Consider the following 19996-nt stretch of genomic DNA (forward strand, 5'->3'; position numbering starts at 1 on the left):
AATCTGGTAAATCATTTCGCAGCATCCCTGCCCCTGGCACCGGCCTGGGCGAGCCCCTGGCACAGACCCAGGCTGCCGGAGGTGGCCGCTGCTCGTGTTGCTCTGGAGTGGACGTTAAGACCTAAGCATGCGGAGAGGGGTGCTGGGTATGGCCCGGACTACGGAATGGGCAAGTGCTGGACAGGGCCCAATCGCAAATGGGAAGGGGGATAGGATGGTGCTGGGCACGGCGTCTTCTCGGGCAGGATGCAGGGCCAGGACACTGGGCACGGCCGGTCTCGGAGATGGAAATGGCGCTGGGCACGGCCCGGTCTCGACGGGGGAGGGGAGTGCTGGGCACTGCCTGGTCTCGACAGGGGGAGGCAGGCGCTGGGCAGGGCCCGGTGACCTAGCCCCACTCACCAAAGCCGGGGCGGACACTAGCGATCTCAGCCATGGTGCAGCTGAACAGCTGAAGTCGGGGTGCGGGATCCTGTACGGGTGCGGGGGGGCTCCTCCGGTACCAGCCTCCGCCCTGAGGATGCTACCAGCCCAGGATGCAGACACTGCCGACTGGTCCTGATGCAGCGCAGGCTCCGCCCACACCGAAAGATCAGGGGAGTAAGCTCCGCCCCTCTATGATGTCACCGGGGGAAACTCCGCCCAAACGCCAAACCCAACTGCGTGAATTTGAGGGGGAGATAACATCTCTCTGTGGCTGCTGTGGCTTCACTTAGCCGATTCCCACATTGACAGACAGGTGTATGCAGCACTAGGACTGTGAGGTGGTGGAGTGTACGCCACCGCGAACCGGGGCAGGGAGCCAAGGTGTGGGAGTTGGTTTATCCCACGTTGGGGTGTATACTGTGGAAGAACCCAGGAAGGCAGGGCATCCAGCACTGGGCGGGGAGAATATATACTGAAGTGTCTTCCCCGCCCCGGCTGGAGAATGGCGATATACCCCCTCGTCTTCTCCCTGTGTGTGTTATCTTGCACTGGGTGTTGGAGGGGTGTATCCCGCAAATCTGGATGGGGATATGTCCCATACCAGATCATCCAATTGCAGCAAACTGTGGGCAATGAACCGAGCTGTGCAATAAAGCCGATATTCTAGCAAAAGAGGGTGGGTGGAGAGTGTGTGCGTGAAAGAGATCAAGGATTTAAAACCCAGTGAGGGAGGATCAGGGTTGGCGCTCTCGCCTGGGATTTGGAAGAAGCCGGCTCCCCTACAGGCCCTCTCTGTGCAGTTCGCTCACTCACTGCCCGTTTCCAGCTGTACTCGGGCTGGGCTGACTCAGTGACGCACACAGCACTGTAAAGACCGATTCGGTTTGGCCTGGGGGCGGCAGAGCGGCCCGTGATGACGTGCCAGGGGGCAGTGACGGACCAGTTTTGCGCGGAACTGTTTCTACCAGATAACCGAGGATAGGGCCCCTCGTGTGTAACAGGGCCCCTCCCCCCGCCTCCGGCGCGGCGCAGACTCAGTAGTTCCGGCCCTCTGGCTCCCGCCCGGCTGCGGGCTGCGTTCCTACGGAGCCCGCCTTCCCACAGCAGGCCGCGTGGGGCGGAGTGAATGCAGCGCCACGGCCAGACGCTGCTAGCGCGGTGCAGATAGAGACAGAAAACAACGAACATGGCGGCTCCTCAGCGCTCTGCTCTGCCGCAACGAACGTGACGGTGCCGCGCACCTTCTGGTCACCAAACAAACCTGGCGAGCGCTCACCCACGTACCCAACAACCGTGGGCGACTTCAGCTCCGGCTGAATAGCAATCATGGCGGCGCGACGCCTAACGCCCCCCGCCCCCATCCGAATAAAGATGGCGGCCGTACTCTCCCGCCGCCCATGCCCCGCACAATTCGGGCGGTGCGTTACTTACCTTCCGCCCGAAAACATGGCGGCCGGTTTCCTCTGCTCCCAAACAAACATGGCGGTGCCGGCGCGCGCACTCTTCTCCTCACGGGTGGCCGGCCGCGGCGGCCGGACGTAATTTCCGTTTCCCGTGGAGGAAGCGGGACGGGGCTCGGGAAGATGGAGCCGACGAGTCCGCTCGGCATGGGGGTTGCAGCTTCCCGGTTCGTGGCGCTCCCGTTATGGGGGGAGGGGGGCGGCTTTGCCCTTTATTGTAAACCAGGCGCTTCTCCGGATCGTGGGTCTGACCGCTGAGGTCGGGCCGCCCGGGAGGGGTGGTGGGGAAAGATCTGGGTCCTGGTCTCATGTCCGGGGATGGTCTCTGGTGTGATAAGACGTTGCTCTTGTACTTTCAGCGTGGAGCTGGGGAATTGGTAGCAGAATGTCGCACTCGTTGAAGATGTTGCCCTGCAAGAAGAGAAGAGCTATTGCTGTGGAGCCCCAGAATCCTTCAGTCGACTCGAGCTATCACAAGGAGGGTGCAGCTCTCCTCTCCAACGCAGAGCTTGTTAAACCGGCGTCTTCCTATCCTAGTGGCATTGACCAACTTAGGGACTGTGTATCAAAGCACTGGAGAGTGAGCAAAAGCACTGATGCTCAGCCTGTGTCAACTGCTGACAAGCCTGGTGCACAGCCTGCATGTTCTTCTGCAAGCACTGATGTCATACAGGATGAGGTTTTGCCCTTTTTGGAAGCCACTGATGGTGGAATCTCCAGGGGAAACCTAACCCCAGGAAAAGAGACCTCCCAAGCTTGTAGCCAAAGGTCTTGGAGAGAACCAGTGGAAACTTTCCTGCGGAGTGGGAAAACAATCACAGTGAAGCCTAGATCAGATCTTGGTCATGACAGTGATGAAGGTCATCAGAACACAAAAGAATCTGTGTCCTCAACTGAATTTCTTGAGCAGGATAAGGATAAAAAATTAACTAAAGAAGGTAAAATAATTTGATATGGGTTGCTACAGTTATTATTCACACAGCAGCAGAAGCACACAAGGTATTTTACAAACGAAAGGGGTTTAGGTCTTTGCACCAAAGAATGTTGGGTCTCATTTTCAGACCTGCTGAAATATAAATTCTTGGATTTAAGCTGTTATTACTAGAGCTCAACAGTTTTGAAATTTAGTTCCTTATTATATAGATAGATAAAGGATGGGGAATGGGATGCAGCAGAAACCAGTTGATTAAGTGGTGGTGTTCTGCACATTTTGTTAATTCTGGGAGCAATGGTGTTTGTCAGGAAGGAGACCGGTACAATTTGGCTCTTAGAACCACTTTCCTGTTCTCTCCAAGGCAGAAGATCTTCCTAAGAAAGAGCAAAAAACCAAAGAATTAAAAAGTCAAAGAGAATAAAAGAATATCTAATAAAATTGAAAGGTCAACACATTTAAAACATGAAAGGAAGTAACTTTCACAACACTTAATCTGTGGCATTCATTGCCACTAGACATTATTTAGGTTCAAGTTTAATAAGAGTAAAAAGATCATGTGTTTACAGGGATAAGAATGTCCACAGTTATATTTGGTACAATGAACAGTTTCTTTTAGAAGGGACATAAACCATGGTGCTTTGGGCATAAGCCAGCCATTTACTGAGGGGTTAGGAAGAAACTTATTCTATGGACAGATTATTCCTTTACAGGATTTCTTGCATCTACTTCTGAAATATCTGGGTATCAGCCGTAGTTGGAGACAAGATATTGGACTAGAGGAAGCATTATTTTGATCTGATAAATTACTTCCTGTCTATTGATAAAGATCAGATAAGGGAACACTTAATACTTTTGAGCGTATAACAGTGAGCATCCTGGTTGATTTGCATTCTAAAGTATTATGGAAATTGGTAAACATACTTTTGTTTTGACAGTTATTTTTGAAAAGTCATAGGGAACTGGGGGAGAACTTGAGATGTATTTCTGACATTGGACAGTAACAGATGCTTTAGAGGCAGCTTCTTCCTAATATCATGTTGTTAGTGATTGAGTTATGTCCTGAAGCATTGAGTTTTACATCCCTTACACAATTTTGGCTGAGTCTGCAAAGGCTTTATGCTCAACTTGGCTGCATTTGTGTCTGTCTCTCTGTAATGTGATAGCTTTTGAACGCTTGTTTACCATGATTTCCAAAATCTCAGAGAATGCTCTAGGCATCAGTGGCCAACAGGCCTGTTGATTTTGGGGAGCATGGGAAAAGGGTAAAATGAGGGAAACATGGGAGTCTCTGCCATCTTCAGGCACCTCTGCAGTAGTCTGTATATCAAACAGCTGATTGATAGCACCCATTAACACCTTTCAGCATAACAATACCCCATCTCATTTTACCGATAGAATTTAATGTGTTGATACCCTGAATAACTTATCACCCAGACAGAAAAAATAATGGGAGTTGCAGGCCATGGGGGGAAGTGAAGAATAAGGGCGTGCACACACACCCTGGCAAGGGTATGGAGCGGGGATGGGGAACCCTGGTATAAGGGGAATGGGGCCCACAGACTCCCTGACACGTGGAAGATTGGAGGACCCAGGTGTGGGAAGGAGGTAACAGAGTCCCTAGCATGGAGAAAAAATGGGGAATGTGGGAGAAAGGGGTTAATGGTAGTGCACACAGACCACCTGCTATAGGAAGCAAATAGGGGAGCCTGGAATGAGTAGAGGGAGGACTGGGAAGGTGCACAGATCCCCTGGTGGAGGGGATTGATGGACTCTGATATGATGAGCATGGGGATATGCACAGAGCCCCTGCCAGGGGGTAGAGAATGGGCAACCCTTCTGAGGTGAAGAGGGGGGGGATGACACAGAGATCCTGCTACTGGGGGAGAGGAGAATGGGCAGGGGGGACACAGCACCAGACATGGGGATGGGGGAAGTTGCAGGGAGTCCCTGAAATAGAGACAGGAGGGTTGCACACAGGGACTTTAAGTAGAATAGAGTGAAGCAAGGAGCCCTGGGTGTGTGCAATAAGCTCAGTCTACACAAGCTAGGGTGTGTACAACCTCCTCGTTATCCTGGCCCATGTAACTGATGTCCTCATTATCCATATAAGTTTAATCTTTATCAACCTACTAAGTGGTTGGACTCGATATCTTGTATCGGTAAGTGTCATAGGTAGTGTGTAGTGTAAAATACTTTTTATCGTTTAAGTTTATCTTTAAAACAAATGTCTGCATCTTCAAAGTGGTGTCTAAATACTGGCTAAATAGAAAGACAAGGTGGGTGAGGAAATATCTTTTAGTGGACCAACTTCTGTTGGTGAGAGAGGCAAGCTTGTCTCTCTAATCTACTGGCACCAACGTGATTACAACTACACTGCTTACTAGCTAAATAGTCATTCTTACATTACTTTTAACGATTACATTTTTTTTTATCCAGACCTGTGTAAAACCTGGCCGAAGTGCAGCCAAATATCCTTTTAAATACTTCATGCTATGGGTGGTTTGTGCGTGAGTTGTGCCTGTGTTTTCATTCTCAGAGTATTAATCTTTCAGGCAGGTGAAAGATTAGATCCTTCTTGTTAGGGTTTGTAATTGGAAGCCACCACAATCCCTAGCAAGACCCTCCCTAGTCTGTAATGCAAGTTTAAAACTTTATACTGATGTATTACGGAACTTGGGTTTTGTGACATCAAGCGGCAGGGGAGACCTCCGAAACACAGCATATCACAGGAAGCACAAAGAAACCATTATTTTTTCCTAAAGGATTTCTTTTTGTGATTTCTAATACATCTGAACACTTGTGATTGAAATCCAGGAGGTTACTTGTTCAACTTATAGAGGTGTCTACTTTTTTAAATGATTGGTAGAAGTACTGAGGCAGCATCAGAAGCCCAGCTGAGACATTTTCCTGAAGTTCACAAGGTTTGAATAGTGAACCCATGAACCCCTGTGTTGGTCTACGGTTTGTGAAATCCCTACTGTATTTGGATCATAGTTTGTGTAAAAGAGACTATTGGAAAAGCTAATTGTGAAGACGCACCTGTGGACAAAATGAGCCTAATGTGTGCTTTTTGCAGGGAAATCTCCTAAATTGCATACAGAAGTAGAAGTCGATTTGCAGAGAGACCTGTGTGCAGCTAACAACCACTCCCCAAAACAACTGGCCCAAGAGAGTAGTTCCTTGCAGCTGCCAATGAAAGTTCCTGCCATGATCAAGTCACTGAAAAACACCAAAGCGGGGGAGCAGCTCCAGCAGACTAATGAAGAAACTGAGGATATTGGGCTATTTATTCCACTGGGTAAGTATCATGCATGAGGAGAACCTGTGACTTGGTGACACAGTAGAACTAGAACTTCTCCTGAAAGGAAGCACAAAACTGGTAGGAATCCAGCCTTTGGGGTCAGCCATTTTGAATTAAATATTAAACCTCTGCACTGTAATTCAGTAGCTGACTAAGCCTCATGAGCCCAGTGAGGATCATGTTCTGAAACTAACTCGAGTTGATCCCTGCATGGTCTGTGCCCAAACACTGGTGTCCTAAGAGAAGAACTTGGATGCTGCTCCTCTCTTCTCTTGAGTCAGTGACATATTTAGGTTTGAGACGCATGTTAAGTCTGATAAGTTTTCTAATCCACTGGTGCAGGGTTCCAGGACTTTTCTGATTTGCAGCCTGACTGCGTGGTAGCTTCTTGGCAACTCCTTCAAAAGGAAGGGAGGTAGCTAGTATGACAGCTCTGAGAAGTCACTAGAGCATAGCTGTCAAATACCTAGCGTGCTTGGTGTATTTGTGGCCCCCATGATTTGTTCAGATTGTTCAGAATCTGAATCTTCAATTTGAAAAATATGTTCTTAGTGCTCGTGGTTGTGAAGGAAATTGTCAAATGGGAACAGAGTATAATCAGTGCACTCGTCAGCCTGAGTCTGGTGTGGATTGGGGGTTGTATGTAGTTATACATTTATATTCCAGCCCACATACCATAATTAAAAATGGAATCCAGCTTTCCCAGAGCGAATTTGAGACCCACTGCTTCCTCACCCCACTAGTTATAACATGCATAGGAGCAGCTCAAAACACCAATGTTTCGGTGACTCATGGTTCCTATTCGTGATCAGTAGGCAGATGAGACTTGTGTGACATTCCCCACTGCAATCTGGACTGGTGTATTGCTATGTCAGCCAATTCCTCCCTCTTCAAGCCCATCTTACTTTGCTCCACTGTGTGAACCCCCACTCCTGGGTCAGCCCACACACAACCTACAGCAAGCAAGCTGCTCCCAACTAAGTGAGTGAGCGCTTCAGCCAGCCACGCTTGGGATTATGCACTGGTATGATCCCCCAGTCCCAGATGCAACCCTAGGAACGACTGTCTTACAATGTTCAGTGCTGCTCACTGCACACTGCAAGCTCATGTGTCCATCAATATATCAAATAAATTAATATGCACCAGCCTTATTACTTTAAATGGAGTCTCAATGCACTTTAAACCACATGCACTGCTTTAGATAAACACATTTATTAAGTACAGAAAGATTTTAAGTGATTATAAATCAGAGGAAAATAAGTCAGATTTGACCTAGATGAAACAAAAGCAAATCGCATTGTAAGCTAAGCTCAACACTTTTAGCAACGTTACAGTTTTAGATGATTTTCACCACAGGCTGGCTGGATTCCTTCCCAGCCAGGCTCCCCCCTGGAGCAGCATTTCAGTTGCTTGGTGGTGTTTACAGATGGAGGTGGAAGAGAGAGTGAACAGCAAAATGTCTCCCCTTTTTAACACGTTCCTTTGTTCCTCTCAGGGGCCTCGCCCCCCATTTCAGGGTTAGCTGACAAACAATGTCCTTTATGGCAGGGGTTCTCAAATTGGGAATCAGGACCCCCTCAAGGGGTTGCGAGGTTATTTCAGAGGGAGTGGGGGCGTTGTGAGCTGTCAGCCCCTGTACATGCTGCGGCTGTGACTGTCAGCTCTGTGCATGGCTGACAGCCAGAGCCCTTCAGAGCTGGGTGGCCAGAGAGCAGTGTCTGCTGGCTGGGTGCTCTGAAGGCAGTGGCACCCCCAGCAGCAGCACAGAGGTAAGGGTGGCATGGTATGGGGGGAGGTTGTCACTTTTTTGGGGGGCTCATCACAGCCTGAAATATTTTCAGAGGGGTTCCTGGGGAAAAAAGTTTGAGAACCCCTGTTGTATGGGTTCATCCATGTCCTGAGTTAGTGAACATTACCTTATTGTGGCTCCAAGCTGACCAAGGAAAAGGGGGGTGGCTCACTTAAGAGTACCTTTGATCTTTTATTGTTACCTAGGCTGGTCCTTTGTTCCTGGAAGAGCTGGTTTGTTTTATGCATGTCTTAGTGAGGCACGAACTGCCCTTCAGCTCTGTAGAGTTTTGCCTAGATCTGTCTCAAGCCATAAAACACATATTTGGGAATATTACATAGCGAAGCCTCATAACCATACACATGACATTGCAACAAACATTACTATAACAATATTGTTAGTATGCCATGAGCATTCCAAAAACATCTTACATGACATACTTTGCATTAAACAATACACAATTACACTGTAAGGGTGAACATGAATGATACATAATTACGTCATAAGGGTGTACATGAGGGTGCAGTGTGTCAGAACCTGTTAGTATCTGCTGTATTCTAGCTTCTAGACAGTCCCCGTGCCTGAGTTGGAGTTCGAGTTCTGTATTTTGAAACTGAATTGTTTATTGCTAATCTGTAGAAGAGCAAGATGGAGAGGAACGTGAGAGGAGGAAGAGGAGGAGGAAGGCAACCAAACGTAAACGTGAAGAGAGAGGCCAAGAAGAGGAGTCCTTGACTTGTGACATCAAACTAGATGACATGCTTGATCGCACCTTAGAAGATGGAGCGAAACAGCACAATTTGACAGTCGTCAATGTGCGAAATATTCTCCATGTGAGTGGAGTGGAGATGTATGTCAGTACTGAAAAAGGGAGTAGACTCTGTGTATCTTCCTGGGAAAGTGCTGCTAGGCTGAGGTTAGCCTATGGGATTGCACAGGATTTTATAAACAGGATAAACATAGTAGCGATCCACAAACTTTGGAATCTCCATCCTTAGAGGTTTTTAAGGCCCGGCATGATGAAGCCGTGGCTGGGATGATTTAGTTGGGGTTGGTCTTGTGTTGAACAGGAGGTTGGACTAGATGACCTCCTGAAGTCCCTCCTAACCCTAATCTTCCATGATTCTATGTAATTAGTCTGTCTCCTGTGATGGGCTGTAAATAGAGAGTGATCTATTGTTACAGGTGGAACTTATCCAGAACTCAGTCACTTAAGTTGTCATTATCAGATGTTAATTTTTTACTTCCTGTTGTGTGATCTTTTGCAATTGGTTGTGCTGTACTGTGCTGACATTACCATACCTGAAATTCGCAGGACAAAGGCACAAGCAGTTGATTTGGGATAAGAGGACATAGATTGGGAATGCACATACTTTATATTTTCTGAGGACTGGGTTATTTGGTAAAGTTCTTCATAAATTTTGGTGGGGACTGTTAATGGAAATGTAGTGTACATAGTGACAAAGGTCCTCCTTAACCCTAACCCTAACACCCCCCCCCCCCAATTTTTTTTTAATCCCATCACACAACTTCCGAATGGGAATGAATTGTAGTGGAGAGAAAATCCACACCCCCTTAGCTACCTACTATAACTCCTGAGCCAGTTCATTCTGTAGTAAAATACTTGTTCTGAGATTCCAGTCATCCCTGGACTGAGCCTAGAGAACACCAATGCTGTTTCCAGAATCATAAGTTGTGCTGTTTATTTTAAGCTTTTCTTTGCATCCTAAGAATGTTCCATGCCTGATGGTCTCAGGTTTTTGTCCTTTGTCCTGTTCCCCTATAGTGACAAGTGACTGCCACTGCTTCTGTTTCAGGCAGATTCACCAGTCATTACTATGTAAATGTCAGAATACAATAAGTTTACCTTATTCTACAGCCTGGCACTGATGTGGTCATTTTCTTTCCTGAGCTCCCCATGCTGGCAATCTAATTACAATATTTAGATTTAGGAGCTGGAGACTCTAATCCCATTTTATCTCCTCAACTTTTACTTTCTACAAGCTCTCCTTCATTTTTCAGTTTTGTTTTTTGTTTCTCTCTTCTCCAGGAACCAGTGTGTTCTGAAATGTTGTAGCATTAAACTTTCCCTGTAGCGGGAGTGCAGTGGAATAGATACCATACTCAGAGTCGTCACACTTGTTAATGTATGGTTTAAGATGCAAATTCTCTATTGCTGTTCTGCAGCAGTTTTTCTCATGTTCTTACAACCAGCAAATTATGGAATTTTACGTTATATGAGAAGAACAGAACTGTTGTGTGTATAAAGTGCACTGTGTTCCCTCCTTCTAACGTTAGAGTTTGATAGGCTTATTCTACAGAATCTTTGCATGTAATGCAGGGCCTGTACTTTATCATCAGAGGAGCACTTAATATTTTCTTGTCCTCTTCCCACCTCCCACCACATTTCCAAGATTATTTTGAGCTGAGGTCTGACTCTTTTCACAACAAAAATAAAAGGGAGACTATTAAAGTCAATTTTTATATTCCCGCAGGAAGTGATCACAAATGAGCATGTAGTTGCCATGATGAAAGCAGCCATCAGTGAGACAGCAGATGTACCCATATTTGTGAGTAAAAGGCTTTTTTTCTCCTGTTACCATCTATCCATATGCATGCTCTGATGCTTCAGATGCTGCTCTGACTATTGAGTCCTGCTAGTGATCTGATAGGGGGAGAGAACAGGCTAAAAGTAGGATCATGGCAGAACTTGTATTTCAATATGTATAGGCAGCTTGAGAAGATAACTGTTAAACAGAATAATCCGGTTTTGGACTTAGTACAGGGACGTCATGCCCACCATGTCAGACAGGTGGTGTACTTAGAACAAGAAACAAAAGAAATTTTCCATAAAGAGAGACTGGTGAAAAATGTTATAGTTAAAATAGTTTGCTTTCTTTTTAACTCTTTTAGGAGCCAAAAATGACTCGCTCCAAATTGAAGGAAGTTGTGGAGAAAGGAGTGGTGAGTATATCATTTGCTTTTTCCCCATTGGTTTGGGAAAGGATAGAAAATGTTTTTCTGGCCTCTAGGGGGCAGAAGGAACTATAGACTGAGGATGCTTTCTGTGAACTAATCCTAAACCTAATGTTACAAGGTAAAGTGTGTGCATGTGCACATATTTGTGGTGATCTTAAATAAAGAAAATAGGGATTACTCAGAGATTAACAGAGATGTACCAGATCAGAGTTGGAGAGAGTCATGTGGATAAAATGCACACAGAACTGAGAGTATCCAATATACGGAAAAGTTGTTGCCTGATGCACAAATCTGCAGAGTGGTTTAAAAGCATATGTTTTAAGGTCAGATGTTACTCGGGTAATTTGCAGAATAGAATCACAAAACTCAGATGGTCCTTTGTTTTAACACTATGAAATTTGATGTTACACAGATTATTAACAATGCTTTTATTTGTTTTAGGTAATTCCTGCATGGAATATTTCTCCAATTAAGAAGGCTAATGAGATCAAGGTTAGCAACTGAAAGGTGAATCTGTGCTGTTTCCTCTCTCTGCAGAGCCTGTTGCAAGCTGGTTTGCATCTCTACACAAAAGCCTTCAATGAATATACTCATCTGATTCACCTTGGGGTCACATCCTTGGCCCTGATGTTTCTCTCTTGACTTATTTTGTAGCTGGTTTTCCTCTTCATTGTTCTGTGTGTTACTGTGCAAAGGCCCCACTGAGGGCTGGCACTGCTTACTCCAAAGAGTTTACAGTCTAATTTTAAATATGATGCAACAAGTGACTATAACAAACAATAGTTGACAAGGGTATTCGTGCTAGAATCATGTGGTTTCATACACTAGGTATGTGCACTACGAGATGCTGTGAGCTTGTTCAGTGGCTTTTTAACGTTGTGCAAGGACAGGGCCAACTTACTTCTGAATCCATCCACTCCACAAGCCTGCCTTACTTGGACACAGTCCCCATCCTCTTGAACTCTCTCCTTATCTTGGCTTCTTCTCTGAGCTTCTCCACACTTCTCCTGTTGTATGGGCATTTGAACTTGTAATTCATAGTAAAACTGTAACCCCTTTAGCTTAAACCTGTACATTTTTTATCTTTCTCTTGGCCCCACTGCAGCCTCCTCAGTTTGTGGACATTCCTCTTGAAGAAGATGATTCATCTGATGAGGAATACCAGCCTGAGGATGAGGATGAGGATGAGACTGCTGAAGAGGTAAATATGGCTGAACACAGCTGATTAGATCCACAAAGGGATTTAGGTGCCTAACAGCCACTTTAGGCACCCAAATCCAAAATACAGATATTCAAAATCCCTGCTCAGCTGCTGTCTAATGTGGTAGGTGCCTAAAATCCCTAGGTGGCTGTTTTTGCTGATAAAGTCCCTAAGGTACCTAAAAATCTGCCAGTGGGCAGCACTGCCAGTGGGCTCAGCCATCTAAGTCCTGATATCTGGGCATCTAGCTCACAGCTAAATCTTAGCAGGATCCTCAAACTAGGTGTTTCTCCACCTATCTTGCCTACAGGGTCCAATCTGGTATGTGAACTCAGAGGCTGTCTCACAGCACACCTACTTGATTAGGTCCATCACAAAACGGAGTCAGTTGTGGTGTCCCCTACTTTTATCCAATAGCTCAGTTGTTAGAACCCTCATCCAGGCTGTAGGAGTCATCAGTTCAAATCCCCATGCGGCCTAAGAGGAGCAGGACTTGAACCCAGGTTTTTCACGTCCTGGGTGAATGTCCTGATCACTGGGGCATGAGTGATTCTGGGGAGGGTCTCTCTCTCTCCTCTTGAAGCTTTTTTAGTTTGCGTGAAATGTTTAAATATTCATTGGGCCCTAGAGAAAATGACTGTAACCTAGTGTTTAGGGCAATGCCCTGGGATGTGGGAGAGTTGGGTTAATAAAATCATAGGTTTTAAGGCCAGAAACGACCACCAGATCATCCAATCTGACCTGTGTATCACAGGCCACCAACACCTCCACACTTGATCCAATTTCTGTTGTTGGGATTAGCTATAATAGCCCTTTGGAGATTAAACTATTATGTGCCACAGGCAGAGAATAGGAGGGACTGAGGCACACCAATGCCAAGGCCTCTGCAATGGCAGGGGATTGATTAAATGAGATATACCTAGATAATCCTGGAGAGTGACTTGCGCTCCATGCTTCAGAGGAAGGCAAAAAACCCCAGGGTTTCTGTCAGTCTGATCTGGGGGAAAATTCATTCCTGATCCTGCATATGGCAATCAATTAGATCCTGTGCATGTGAGCAAGAACCAAAAAGCCAAGCATCTGAGAGAGAGAATTCTCAGTACCACTTAAGAGCACTGGCCCAACCCATCCAATGTCCTGTCTCCAGCTGTGGTCATCTCTGATGCTTCAGAGGAAGAAGACAAACAAACCAACCCAGAATGTACTGGGGTGAAGAATCCCTTCCAGACCCCTGCAGGTGAACAGCTAAAGCCATGAAACATGAGCTTTTTAGATAGTCAGATAGAAACCAGAAGGGACCCTCAGGGGTGCTGAGTCCTGCCCCTTACTGTCACAGACAACCCCATCATACAATCCCACATGTAAATGTATTCAGCTCCTTTACAACTAATTAAGCTGTGTGCTCCCACAACTCCTATTAGGAGACTGTTCTAGAATCTCACTCCTCCGATGGTTAGGAATCTTTTTCTAAGGTTCATGTCCCTGCTCCAATGAATATTTAAGTATTTTATGAAAGTAGAAAAGCTGCAACATGCGAGATTGTGAGAGCCTCACTCCAGAATATCTCACAGATCCGTGGTTAGGGCACTCATCCTGGAGGTAGAAGATGTAGGTTCAGTTCCCCACTCTCCTCTCAGGCAGAATGGGGATTTGAACCTGGGTCTCCCTCATTTCAGGTGCAAGCGCTTGAACCAGTGGGCTATTGGGTAAAAAGGAGGTGCTACCACAGCAGAAAAAAGGTCTGCTCTCTGTGTCCTCCATGAATGATTATCCTGACTTTGGTTCATTCTTTCCTTCTTAATATACTGAGACTTCATTATGTTAAAAGAAAATCGTTACAATGAGATATTAATTGAAAAAGGGTGTGTTAGTGATTACAAAATTACTTGACTCAGTTTTGCTTTTCTTTTGTTGTATAGAGCTTGTTGGAAAGTGATGTGGAGAGCACTGCCTCTTCTCCTCGGGGAGCAAAGCGCTCTAGGACAAGGCGATTATCAGATATGATAGAGACAGATGAAGAGGGAGTGACACTATCTGAGGTATAGTTCACATCAAAGCTGCAGTACTTTCTGAAATAGCTTCAGTCTTTCATTCTAAGTCACCAGTGAGAAATCCATAATAAATGTTGATTGTTTAATATTTCTGTTATGGTAGCCCTCAGGTGTGATAAGACTCAGTGTCCCATTGTTATGGGTGCTATACAGTGAGGTAGCTATAACCTCGGCCCAAAAAGCTTATAGTCTATGAATAACAGTTTACAAAGAATGTGAGAGAGGGAGACAGTTAAAACATATGCAGTTTTATATGTTTTCTAGTTACATACATGTACTTTACTCCTGCAACTGCACCTCAGCTGAGCCATTAGACATTGGATGATTTCTTGTAGGCATTGAAACAGAAGTGGGCCTTGGAGAGATTTGAAGGAGACTGTAGTGACCTTCTGCATCAGTTCAGGGCGAGTTTCTATGAATAAGGAGTAGTGTGGAAGAAAGTATCAAAATGTTTGTGGTGGCTGTGGGCTGTGAAAGATGGTATTGCTGGTGGAGGATTGTGGATGGGAGAGGTGGGTGATGCCATAAGAGACAAAAGGGATAAGTAGAAAAGCAGAGAGTTGGGAAGGGCTATGAAGATTAGGACAAGCAACTTAATTTTGATTTAGTGTAAGGAAGAGAGTTATTGCAGGGATTCAAAGAAAGGAGGGATGTGTTCAAGAGATTAGCAAGGAATAGGATTTTAACAACTTCATTTTGTCTGATTCCCTTATATACAACTGTCAGTTGGGAATATGTGATCATGAGAGCAGGTAATTCTGTGTGCTATATGCAAGAGTCTGTCTCTTTTCCTGATTTCTAAAGAGTGAAAGCTTTATTCTGTTTCTTGAGTCTGTATTTTCTAGAAGTTTGTTCTTCCTGGACCCCACGTTCATATACCTTTCAACATAACCTCTCAAAAAAGCCTAATTTTTTTGTTTTTAATTATGCTTCTTGCATTAAGCAGGCAAGATATGATGCTGCACCTCTTTCCTGTTCAGAAGTAATTATTAACCCTTCACCTGTGGCACAGAATATGGGATCAAAGGGAACACAGTGAATTACTGATTCTTTCTCTTCCTCCTCCCTCTCTCACTGTTTCCTATAACCAATTTAATCTCATAGTTCATATACTTCTAGAGCTGATAATTTTGGAAACGGATTAGACTGAAATTTTCTTCTCTCCTAGAAAGCTCTGAATAGTTACATTCCCACCACAGTGCTTTCTGATAATCAAGTCACCTGGAATCTGGAGGAGTCCATTGCCCTGTGATGCCTATTTTATTATTATTTTATTGTATTGCAGTAGCACCTGATTGTGCAAGGCACTATACAAATAGAAAAAAGACAATCCTGCCCTGGAGGAACTGATCTAGGTAAAATATTTTTAACATGAAAACTTCTTTTAATTAGGTGGAGAAGGTTGGTACACCCCTAATTAGGCATATTAGTGCTGAGGTGGTTCCCATGGGACCTCCACCACCACCTAAACCGAAACAGAACAAGGATAGCACTTTTATGGAGAAGCTGCATGCTGTGGATGAGGAACTGGCCTCTAGCCCAGTGTGCATGGATTCCTACCAGGTAATGTGATTAGGGATACTGCAATAATGGCATCTTGGTGCAAGTAAAACAGTATTGTGGTTGATGGAAGATCGTGGTTTGATCTGTACTGTCTAAAACCTGTCTGCAGAGTCCCTCTACATGCTGTGTGTTTTCCCTCCATTGTTTCTTATTTGCAAATGAATCAGACCTAGTATCTTCAAGACAGAAGTCAGTTCAATATGTCAAGGTAAATGGCCATTAATAGATAATAAATGAGAATGGAATAGACCTTGTAGACTAAGCATGTTTTGTGCTCCTGGTGATACTTACCTGTTATGATCCACAGGACATGTTGCTCTGACTGGAGAACAGAACCCTACAGTATTGCTAATTAATTTGTCCATAATTTGTAAAGGGATCCTATCAATTTAATAATTTGGCAATCAAGCACTTCGCTAACAGTTTGATATTTAAAAGTGAGCGAATTATACAAATACATTTAATTTTACTTAATTGTACCCTTTGTTTACACTCTGCATTTCTCTCAGCTTGGATAATGAAAATCAATTACATCAGTTTCATATTTGTATTCTTTGTGCTGCATTGTTCAGGTTTTAAAACATAGCAAGAGAATGTTTCTTTTTAAAGTATTTTGAATATTTTTTTTAAATTGTGGAAATGTTTCTTTTGGTGTTATTTTATAAATCTTGTTTTTACAAAATGTAACACTCACCAAATTATAGTATAATTGATAGTGTAAATTGCTTCCTTCAGGTGACCCAGTGGTCCAGCAGTGAGGCAGTAGACTGTAAAATTGGGAGCAAGAGTCATAAGGAGCTGGTGTAGTGGGTTAACAATTGCATTTTCAGTGAACCTATAGAGCTGCAATGGTACAGACTCTAGAAGTTGTTCTGTCCTGCAGCTTGGAAAGCAGCTGCTGTGATGACAAATGAGCAGCGGGGATGGAAAGGATAAACCACCTTCTAGGGAGTAAAATATTGAAGGGAAAGAAAGCTCTTAGGCAATTAACATGTGCATGTTGAAAAGATATTTATAAGTGATGTTACAGCATAATAACTATAGATTAATTGTTACAGTTGGAGGCAGCGACAAAGTAACATGAATCTTTTTGTGGCAAGAGTCAAATTTTCTGGTGTCAGGTCTGTTGTTGGTTTTGTGGCTGCACTGAAATGCCCGATATCAAATAAATTAGAAGAATAATGGGGCGGCTATGATTCCATTTTGCTTTCTCACCATGTTTCAGTCTCTGGAAGATAGCCTCATTGCTTTCCGCACCCGATCAAAGAGACCCCTGAAGGATGTTCCTCTTGGTCAGTTGGAGGCTGAGCTCTGTGCCCCAGATATCACACCAGACATGTATGACCCAAATACTGCAGATGATGAAGACTGGAAAAGGTGGCTTGGGGGACTCATGAATGATGATGTGGAGAACGAAGGTATGCAGTAACTCCTGGTTATTCAGTGGTAATGGTGGCATTTCCATCTCTGATCTTGGTTAAGAGTTCTGTGGAAAGCTTGAGGTGTTGTCTTTCTGTCTATACCAGGCAGTCTCATTTAACATTTCAACCTTCACGTTGCTGAAACTTTCCACATGACAGCTTCCATAACTACCAGGATGAAGCCACCCGTTGGTGTAATGTCAATGCTGCTCCTCTCTTTTCTGTTACTTTTATCTGAGTCTGCTGGCTTCCTAGTGTCTCACTTGTGACCAGTTGCTATAATACTTCTGTGACCACTTACCCTCTGTCCCTCATGCATCATATGAGTATTCTGGTGAGTCAAGCCCAAGACTGTAAACAAAGCATGTCTAAGATCTGTGTGTGAAGTCCCGCAGCTCCCTGGAATCCTGAGGCTTTAAGAAAACATCTTGAACCTCTTACAAGAAAAAAGGAATTTCCTGAAGCAGTTGAAGCTTTTGAGGAATGGTGAACAGATATTAAACCTGTCACAAGGACTAAAATAACTGCTTTGGTTTTAGTCTCATTTGAAAACTGAGTTTAACAAGGGCTACTGAAACAGGCTAGTGCTGGCAGAGTCTGGAATCATTGCTGAGTTTAGAATCCCATTAGACACCAAATGTGCATTGACCTATTTTTGAAAAGATAGCATGAAAATACCTGCCTCATGGGTCATATTTTCTAAACCTCTTACCATTTTTGTTGCTCTCCTGGACTCTCTCCAGTGTGTCCATGTCTTAAAGTGTGCGGCTCAAAACTGTACACAGTACTCCAACTGAGACCTCATCATTGCTGCATAGAGTGAAACAATTACCTCTTGTATCTTGCATATGACACTCCTGTTAATACCTCACAGAATGACATTTGCCTTTTTCACAACACTATATGAATAACTCCCACTGACTTCAATGGAAAAGTAAAGCATCAGGATGGGCTGGGAGAATCTTAAAATGACTTATCCAATGAGAGCCTGGAGTTTGGATTTGGTTGTCATATAAGAAAATATAGTTGGGCCTAATTCTTGTTGTAGTGTCTAACTTGCAATGTGCAGTATGGGGCACACCTTGAGTTATTTAGCAATGTGTTTTTATGTACGAGGGGCATCATGTTGTATTTACCATCTTGGTTTGTGCTCTTATAAGAAACAAGAAAATAATTCAGAAGTTGTGTCTCTGTCTTGTCTTTTGTGTATCACATGCACCTGTGCACAGTGGGTGTAAAACACTCTGATTAGAACGGAAGCATTTTACACTCACTTTGCACAAATTTAGATGACTCAGATTAGAGCCAGTGGAGTAGCAGGCTCTCTTAATTGAACAGGAATGGTTAAAATATTAGGGAAAGTAATGAGGATGCTACAAGTGCAGATTGAAAGAAAGATAGTTTTGTTATTGCTAGCACAGCAATTGAGCAAACTGGAACCCTGTTTAAACTGACACTAACTCAAGTCCTGCTTCTGTCCGGCAGGATTGCCAGTAAGCCCTGTCCCCCCCCCCCCCCCCCCCCCCCCCCCCGCCGTTACAATCAGCACTGACTCCCTCACAGTCTGAGTTATGAAAAAATACATTTCAAACATTTATCTTGTTAGATGAAGCAGATGATGATGATGACCCTGAGTATAACTTCCTGGAAGATTTGGATGAACCAGACACAGAAGACTTTAGGAATGATCGTGCTGTGAGAATCACCAGTAAGTATTTTGGTACCCTAAGCTCAGCTCCTTCAGCATTGCTTCTGTTACAATTGTTGATCCAAATAGAAAACTTCAATGTTTGTTGCAAAGGTTTTGCAAGGCAGGGCCAATAAAAAAAAAAAAAATAGAACCAACCCCCCACACCCTATGCTATTAACTTCCTCAGCTCCTCTGTATAGTAATTGCTCCACACAGATGCATGAATGCTCAGGCCTTCAGCTGTGAAGCAGGGACAGAGCTGCATCATTAAGCATGTAGAGAGCATATGGGGAGAAATAGCAGCCTGAAGGTGAAAATCTAGTGATCACAGTTGCGGGAAGCTGATCTCTTCAGTCACAGATCCAAAAAGACTTTGCCTCCTTGCACACACAGGGACTAGGGTTGGATGGTTGAGAGGCAGGCTGCTCTTCGATGCTTCAGGGCTGATTCCCATCACAAAGAGAAAATGTAAGAGTATCTAAGAGGGTCCCCTTTCTTCCCACGTATGTTGGAGGGTTTGCAAGGGTTTGTTATCCTCTGAAAAGGAAATCCTGCAAATTGTTTAAATTTCTTATTGGATCACTGTTTCTTCACACACCCTATCTTGTCTCTTACAGAGAAAGAAGTAAATGAACTGATGGAGGAGCTGTTTGAGACAGTAAGGGCAAGTCTACACTACAAAATTAAAGTTGACCTAAGTTATGTTAACGTACAGCCATGGCAGTAATTAAATTGCTTTTGCATATCCACACTACACTCCTTGTGTTGGTGGTGTGCATCCTCACCAGGAGTGCTTGCACCAGTTTAGCTGTCAGTGTGGGGCATTGTGGGATGGCTTCTGAAAGGCAGCAACAGTTGATGTAAGTAACATAATGTCTACACTGACACTGCATTGACCTAACTACATCCAGCTAAGAGCTACGCCTCTTATGGAAGTGGAGTTAAGCTGGTGTAGTGGGTGAGTTACATTGGTGGGAGCTACATTTTAGTGTAGATGCTTACAGGGTTAGGGCGATGTAAGCTGCCTTATGGTGCCTCTGTACTGTATACCAGGCCTAACAACATGTGGGAGTCTTTGTCCTGTAGCTGACAGAGGGTTTCTCAAGGTGCCCTCATAAGCCAAAGAGGGGGGACTTTATTGGATGTCTCAGCATAAACTCAGTGTAAGAGGTACTGTCATG

At 44.5% G+C, this 19996-nt stretch overlaps 2 protein-coding genes across 6 annotated transcripts in view; one reads left to right on the plus strand and one right to left on the minus strand.

The window, feature by feature from the left end:
• The window catches only part of SYT11 (synaptotagmin 11), a 31836-nt gene extending 30269 nt beyond the window's left edge, over positions 1–1567 (minus strand). The window contains exon 1 of the mRNA XM_067539146.1: positions 403–1567. Within this exon, the coding sequence (XP_067395247.1) occupies positions 403–436 (34 nt within the window). The 5' untranslated portion in view covers positions 437–1567. The remainder of the gene's footprint in view (positions 1–402) is intronic.
• Positions 1568–1985: 418 nt separating this feature from the next.
• The window catches only part of LOC137147238 (GON-4-like protein), a 47815-nt gene continuing 29804 nt past the window's right edge, over positions 1986–19996 (plus strand). For all 5 annotated transcript variants that reach the window (XM_067539137.1, XM_067539135.1, XM_067539136.1 and 2 more), the window contains exons 1-13: positions 1986–2053; positions 2246–2824; positions 5897–6118; positions 8550–8743; positions 10406–10480; positions 10824–10874; positions 11331–11381; positions 11995–12090; positions 14010–14129; positions 15534–15704; positions 16930–17122; positions 18732–18833; positions 19433–19473. In XM_067539137.1, the coding sequence (XP_067395238.1) occupies positions 2272–2824; positions 5897–6118; positions 8550–8743; positions 10406–10480; positions 10824–10874; positions 11331–11381; positions 11995–12090; positions 14010–14129; positions 15534–15704; positions 16930–17122; positions 18732–18833; positions 19433–19473 (1869 nt within the window). In that variant the 5' untranslated portion in view covers positions 1986–2053; positions 2246–2271. The remainder of the gene's footprint in view (positions 2054–2245; positions 2825–5896; positions 6119–8549; positions 8744–10405; positions 10481–10823; positions 10875–11330; positions 11382–11994; positions 12091–14009; positions 14130–15533; positions 15705–16929; positions 17123–18731; positions 18834–19432; positions 19474–19996) is intronic.

The sequence above is a fragment of the Emydura macquarii genome, unplaced genomic scaffold (genome assembly GCF_026122565.2).
Source record: "Emydura macquarii macquarii isolate MOO-44397 ecotype Brisbane River unplaced genomic scaffold, CSIRO-AGI_Emac_v2 contig_527, whole genome shotgun sequence".
Taxonomy (NCBI): Eukaryota; Metazoa; Chordata; order Testudines; family Chelidae; genus Emydura; species Emydura macquarii.